Source organism: Tupaia chinensis, unplaced genomic scaffold (genome assembly GCF_000334495.1).
Source record: "Tupaia chinensis unplaced genomic scaffold, TupChi_1.0 Scaffold000646_1, whole genome shotgun sequence".
Taxonomy (NCBI): Eukaryota; Metazoa; Chordata; class Mammalia; order Scandentia; family Tupaiidae; genus Tupaia; species Tupaia belangeri.
Genome location: NW_006160167.1, coordinates 2,035,495 through 2,042,124, shown reverse-complemented (window position 1 = coordinate 2,042,124; position 6,630 = coordinate 2,035,495). Strand labels below are relative to the sequence as shown.

The 6,630-nt window shown below is 34.4% G+C and overlaps 1 protein-coding gene across 2 annotated transcripts in view; it reads left to right on the top strand.

Annotated features, from left to right (window-relative positions):
* VPS13B (vacuolar protein sorting 13 homolog B) overlaps positions 1–6,630 on the top strand; it is an 806,861-nt gene that overhangs the window by 36,494 nt on the left and 763,737 nt on the right. For both annotated transcript variants that reach the window (XM_027776225.1, XM_027776226.1), the window contains one exon: positions 3,402–3,522. In XM_027776225.1, coding sequence (XP_027632026.1) covers positions 3,402–3,522 — 121 coding nt within the window. The remainder of the gene's footprint in view (positions 1–3,401; positions 3,523–6,630) is intronic.

The window sequence follows — 6,630 nt, the reverse complement described above, 5'->3', positions numbered from 1 at the left end:
CATAAGAATTGGAAAATTATTTGCTGAGAACATGTATGTGGATGTGCTTGATTGAGCCAATGCACAGTGTATTTTGGATGGAAAATTCATTTGTTTGTTGTGAATGGTGTAAAGTGAATTAATAAAAAAAAGATTATTTTCTAATTACTATATACACACACACACACACACATATATATATATATGTCATAATTTCCTAACTGTAGTTTAAAATAGTGATTACACATTTGGTAAAGTTTGTTTCATAGTATATGTTCCTGAGTACCATGATTAATGCTTATTTTTTAGGCACACTGAAATTTCAGGTTTATTATAAATTTTGTTTGAATAAGTACAGTTTGTTTTTCTTTTGAATAGTAAAATATGTGGCTTATAGAGAAGCTTTTGCTCACTTTAACTATTAGAAAACTCACATTTAGTCTACTTTACCCCTTTTTGCTATTAACTTTTAAAAAATAAAATAAAAATAACTTGTTCTTTCTTTTGCTTTAAAATGTTTGTCATCTCATGTATGCCAGATTTATTGGACTGCAGTAGTTTTAGTGCATTTTGGCTGGAATGTTTATTATGACATCACTGTAATCTATATACAGTATGTGATTTCAGATGGTTTCAGTGTTAAATATTTTCATAATTATGCTAGTTTTGGCAGTTCACTTGGAACTTTTTCACATCTCTTTAATGAACATGTTTCACTTTTGGGCTTTTGAGACACCACATGTTTCAGAAATTAATAGTGTGCTTTTAATGTTAACGTTGTGCAGAAGTGTATGACTGTGGACAATTTTAAGGATATAAGTTGAACTAAAAGTAATTACAGTAAGGTTTTATTCATGGTAGTAGTCTTTAGTATTTAAAAACTATAACCTCCCCCAAAATAACAGAAGATGTCATTATAAAGATTGAATAGTGAGGTTATTTTGAGGAATGAAACACTGTGATGTTTGTTTTGCATTAACTTAAAATGACCATAAGTTCATGTGAAAATTTTCTTTGTTTATGATAGTAAATCTTTTACTTTTTGCTTAGGTGAGGTTTCAAATTTTTCCTCATACTGGATCACTGACATTTGAAGCCATGCTCTCTTATCTTTATTATTGTTTTTCTTTTAATGTAGTATGAATAAAAATTTTTATTTTCTAAAGAGGTGTTATGGATCTTATTTGCCTCTAGTACCTTACTCAGTTGGTAAACTTAGTGATTATTCTTTTTATTGCTCTTGAAATTTTCTTTTAAAAAATATAAAATAGAAAAACTAAATTTAACACCATTCTTGCAAATTTTATATAATAGGGTTTTTTTTTTTTTTTTTTTTTTTAAGTTTAGCCATTATTTCCATCAGTGAGAGACAGAAAGAGAAGGAGTCAGGAACCTCCAACAGGCATGACCGCACTGTAGTCCACCCTCTTTTTCTTCAGTCCTTGATCATGGGCACACACGCATCCTGTGTGTTTGGGAGGTCTCTGGATGTGAACCTGGACCCTCTCGTGTCACCATTGCAGTGTGACATCATTGCATTACCATCCAGCCCCCTCAAATAATGTTACTATTGATTAATGAGTTGATGGTGCACAGTGCACCATTAGTTACTCTTTGTGTTGATATCTCTTTTCCTTTCTCCTTTTGTGAGAGAGGGACAGAGAAAGAAATAGGTATTTTTGAGAAGGCCTCATGTCATGATCTTTCTGCCCCAGCCTCCTGATTAGCTAGGGTTACAGCTGTGTGCAGCCATGCATATTCATGTCGGCCCTGCAAATAAACACAGGTCTTCCATGAGGCTTCCAGCCTCCTGAGTGGTGGTGCTACCTGTGAGCCACCATAGTAGGCTTTGTGTTGGTATCTTGCTCTCTCACTTCACATCTGCATCTTTCTTAAAGCAAAAATGTGGTCTTTTGCCTTTAAAAGAGAAATAGGAAATTGCCAGATACTTTTACCTCATAATACTGCCATACTTATTTTTTCTTGTAATACTTGTCATTTTGAAAGAACAGTCTATGTATACTTATTTTTATTTGAATTTTTTTCTATAGAGCACGTGTGCTTGCCAGAGAGACAGAGAGACAGAAAGCAAGAAATCACACACACCCCCTCCCGGGGGGATGGCCATGCCACAATCCTTTCTCCTCCCTTCTCCTCTCAGGATCCTGGGCACACATGCACATGCCCGTGGCATGAGTTTAAGCCACCATTCTCCTTTCAGGATTTTGGGCATGTATGCACATGTGCCTGATGTGAGTTTCAAGCTACTGGGTTTGAGACTTGAACCATGGTTGGCTATGTAGGAGTCCAATGACATAACCACCATGCCATCTGCTGGCCCCATACACTCAGTTTTTTTTTTTTTTTGGGGAGATTTTCACTGTAGGGCGTGTGCGCTCGCCGACCCTGTTGGGGGTACCTGTCTCTGTTTCTATTTGTCTCTGTCTCTTGTCTCTCTTTCATAGCAGACATAAATACATACATTTAATAAGATAAAACAAAATATGCAAATCACTCCAAGGAAGGATTCTATTTTGGGGAATATTTCTAAGGAAAGACTCAGATAAGCTATAACCATGTCTGTGTGACTGTGTGAGTTTTTCTTTTCTTTTTTTGGAGAGGTTTTTTTTTTTTTTTTTTTTTTTTCATACACTCAGTTTTAAGGGCCAGCCTATCTAGTTCTTCCAAAATCAATGACTCATATCACTAAAAGCAAACAAAAACAGCACAGTTCTTGTAGATCTAATTACCTATGTGTTTAAATATAGGCATTATGTCTACATTACCTTAGTAAATCCAGCAATTGACCCATAAGAGCATTATATAAATGTAGACTCAGGATAGGAAAGAAGTACTCATTTGCATTTTATAAGTAAGGTGATAAATTTAAAAGTATAAATTATTTGTTTCTATGATATCTATGTCTAAACCCATTTATACCTCATATCTAATAATTTAGTAAGCATTGTTACATAGGATGTAAAGGAGTCTAAGGATATTTAGGATTAATCATTAAAGATGATTAAGACAATATCTTGGATTCAAAATAGGAATTTAACTTATAAATAACAATAGGGAAACTATTAAGATTCTTTCCACTTATTTTGTGTTCAGATAGGGATGAAACTTGTTAAAACTTCTATTAAATAGTCTTTTCTTTCATTAAAAGCATAAATACAATTTTCTTAGAAGTTGTCAAGTTGTTTTGATACCAGCTGAAGAAAGGAAGAATTTAGAATTTTAAGCTTCTAGTTATTTTTTAAAATGCTGTTTGATAATGTAAATGTTAGAAATCAGATATAAAAGAATAAACTTAGTCTTTCTAAGCTTCCTTAAAAATCATAAACTGGATATATTCAACAAAATCCTTCCTAGTTTTTGAATGTGATTGATGCTCTTCTCTTCTTTTTCTTTGAAAATAGGATGACCACGAAAGCTGTGGCTCAAATTCAACCAGTCGTAGTACTACAGAGAATACAAAGTCATCAATGAAACCACGAAAAATTCAGCAAGCTGCACCCACAGATCCTGATTTACCACCAGGTAACTTCTAATGGAATTGATAAAAGTCAAAATTTTAATTGTTAGTCCTCCTAGTGTTAGTGCTTGGTAGTATGAATATTTTCACTCTGTAGTGTCGTAAAACTTTTAGGCTATATGTGCATCTACATGTGCTACAGGATTTCAGATTAGTCCAGAGCCTTCACAAATTGCTTTCATTCAGTTTTAATACTTTCTTATAGTTAAGTTGTTCTTTGAATTTTTTTCTTACAGCTTTCTTAAACAAGGACTCATAGACTACTCCCCTTTTGTCTTGATAACAGAAAAGACACTAGGTTGTTATGAATTTTTTGAGGCTCTAAAATTCAGATGGAATCAGAGATTTTATAACTAAAAGAGATTTTATATGTCATTTCTTTTATTTCCTGAAGTTTTAATTTATCTGGACAATATGGTTTGCAAAAAACATTTCCTTGGTACCTAATGAAGGAAAAGAAATGATCATGACATGTCATATTTGTGACCAAATTGTATTACTGCCTTTTTATAGTTAGGAGCTATTTATTAGTCACTTCTCTTTTGATTTAGTTAGTCATTCCTTTTTTGTGAGATATGGTGAACCATTGGTATTTGCTTATTCCCTGTACCAAAGATCTCTAGACTTTCTGCTGGTTTTAACCCAGTTAATTTTTGACAGTCTTGTGGGCATTATCTATTTAAAAAAATTATTTATTATTACTTATACATTTGATTGTTGTATATCATTTAGATTGTAAAGAGACTTTACCCAGCACAATATATATCTCAGTTTAGCCCAGTTGAGAATACTATACAGATCCTCATCAACAGATAATAAACCATATCTGTGTCCCACAAATGTCTTGCCTCTCTATTTTTTCCCGAAATTTCCTTTTCTACTCTCTTCCCCTCCTGCACTCTCCTTCTACTTTGTCTCTAGTGTCTTTAACAATTTTCAATGTTTTATGTCCTCCAGTCTTTCAGTTTCTACCACAGAGTGTGGACAGTTGGCATTATGTTAGATGGAGACATACCGTGTCTATCTTTCATAGCCTGATTTGCTTTATTCAGCAATAAATCTTCCATATTTGTCCACTTTCTATCAAATTCCAGGGCTTTGTTTTTTTTTTTTTATGACTGAATAGAATTCCTAGGAGTATATATGCCATACTTTTTTAATCCATTCATCTGTTTATGGACATTTGGGTTAGTTCCATGTCTTAGCAATTGTGAATAATGCTGAAATAAATATAGTTGTGCAGATGCTTTTCTGACTGAGTGTTCTCCTGTCCTTTGAGTAGATACCCTGGAGTGGAATTTGTGGATCACATGATAGTTCTAGTTGAAGGTCTTTGAGGAACCTCCATATTATTCTCTACAGTGGCTGAACCAATTTACATTCCCACCAATAATGTAGGAGTGTTCCCCTTTCACCACATCCCCTCCAGCACTTACCTCCTTCTTTTTTTAATATTTGCCATTCTCCCTGGGGTTAGGTGGTATCTCATTGTGGTTTTGATCTGCATCTCCCTTATGATGAGGGATGTTGAGCATTTTTTCATATGCTTTTTGGCTATTTGTATGTCTTCCTTAGAGAGTTGTTTATTCAGATCATTTTTCCATCTTTTAATTGGGTTAATCATTTTGTTCCGGGTAAATTGCTTGAGCTCCCTGTGTATTCTGGTTATCAGTTCCTCATCTGAGGCACAGTTAACAAAAATTCTCTCCCATTCCTAGGATTATCCATTCACACTAATTACGGTGTCCTTTTCTGTGCAGAAACTTCTTAATCTGATTAATCCCACCTGTCTATTTTGGGGATTATTGCCTATGCTTTCGGGGTCTTGCTTAAGAAGTCTTTGCCTACTTCAGTGTTTTCCAGAGTTTCCCCAGTGTTTTCCACCAGTAGTTTTATAGTTTGTGGTCTTAGGTTTATCTTTGATTCACTTTGAGTTGATTTTTGTTAACGGTGACAGTGAGGGGTTCAGATTCATCTTTTGGCAGGTGGAAACCCAGTTTTTTCAGCACTACTTGCTAAAGAGGTTTTCCTTTTCCCACTGGATTGACCAGTAGGTACCCTTTGTCAAAGATCAATTAGCTGAATGTTTTGGGGTTTATTTCTGGGGTCTCTACTCTGTTCCATTGGTCCTCATGTCTGTTTTTGTGCCAATACCATGCTGTTTTGATTATCACTGCTTTGTAATATCTTCTGGGGTCAGGAAGAGAAATGCCACCTATTTCACTCTTCTTGCATGGGAAGGCTTTGGCAATATGGGGTCTTTCATGATTCCAGACAAATTTTATGATTGTCTTTTCTAGGTCTGTGAAGAATGTCTCATAATTTTATAGGGATTGCATTAAATAGGTAGATTAATTTTGGTAGGATTGCCATTTTATATTAATTCTTCCAATCCAGGAACATGGGATGTCCTTCCACTTTTTTGTGTCCTTTTCTATTTATTCCTTTTTAAGGTCTTCATTGTAGAGGTGTTTGACTTCCTTAGTTAGTTTCATTCCTAGGTATTTTATACTTCTTGTGGCTATGGTAAGTGGGATTACTTTCTTCAGTTCTGTTTCTATCTGCTTGTTGTTTGTATATAGAACTGCTACAGATTTTTGTAAGTTAATTTTGTATCCTGCTACTTTACTGTATGTATTTATTACTTTGAGAAGTTTTTTCATGGATATTGTTGGATCTTCTATGTATACAATCATGTCATCTGCAAACAGAGATAATTCCAACTCTTCTTTCCTTATTGGAATGCCTTTTACTTCATTCTCTTGTCTGATCACATTGGCTAGGACTTCCAGTGCTCTATTGAATAGGAGCAGAGAAAGTGGGCAGACTTGTCTTGTTCCAGGTTTTAGTATAATGTTAGCTATAGCTTTTTCATAGATTCCTTTTATTATGCTGAGAAACGATCCTTCTATGCCAGTTTTACTGAGAGTTTTAATCATAAAGCCATGTTGTATTTTGTCAAATGCCTTTTCCACGTCAATTGAAATCATCATATGGCTTTTATCTTTCTTTCTGTTGATATGGTGTATTACATTTGTGGTTTGTGTAAGTTGAACCACCCTTGCATCCCTGGAATAAAGTCTACCTGGTTGTGATGAATAACCTTTTTTATA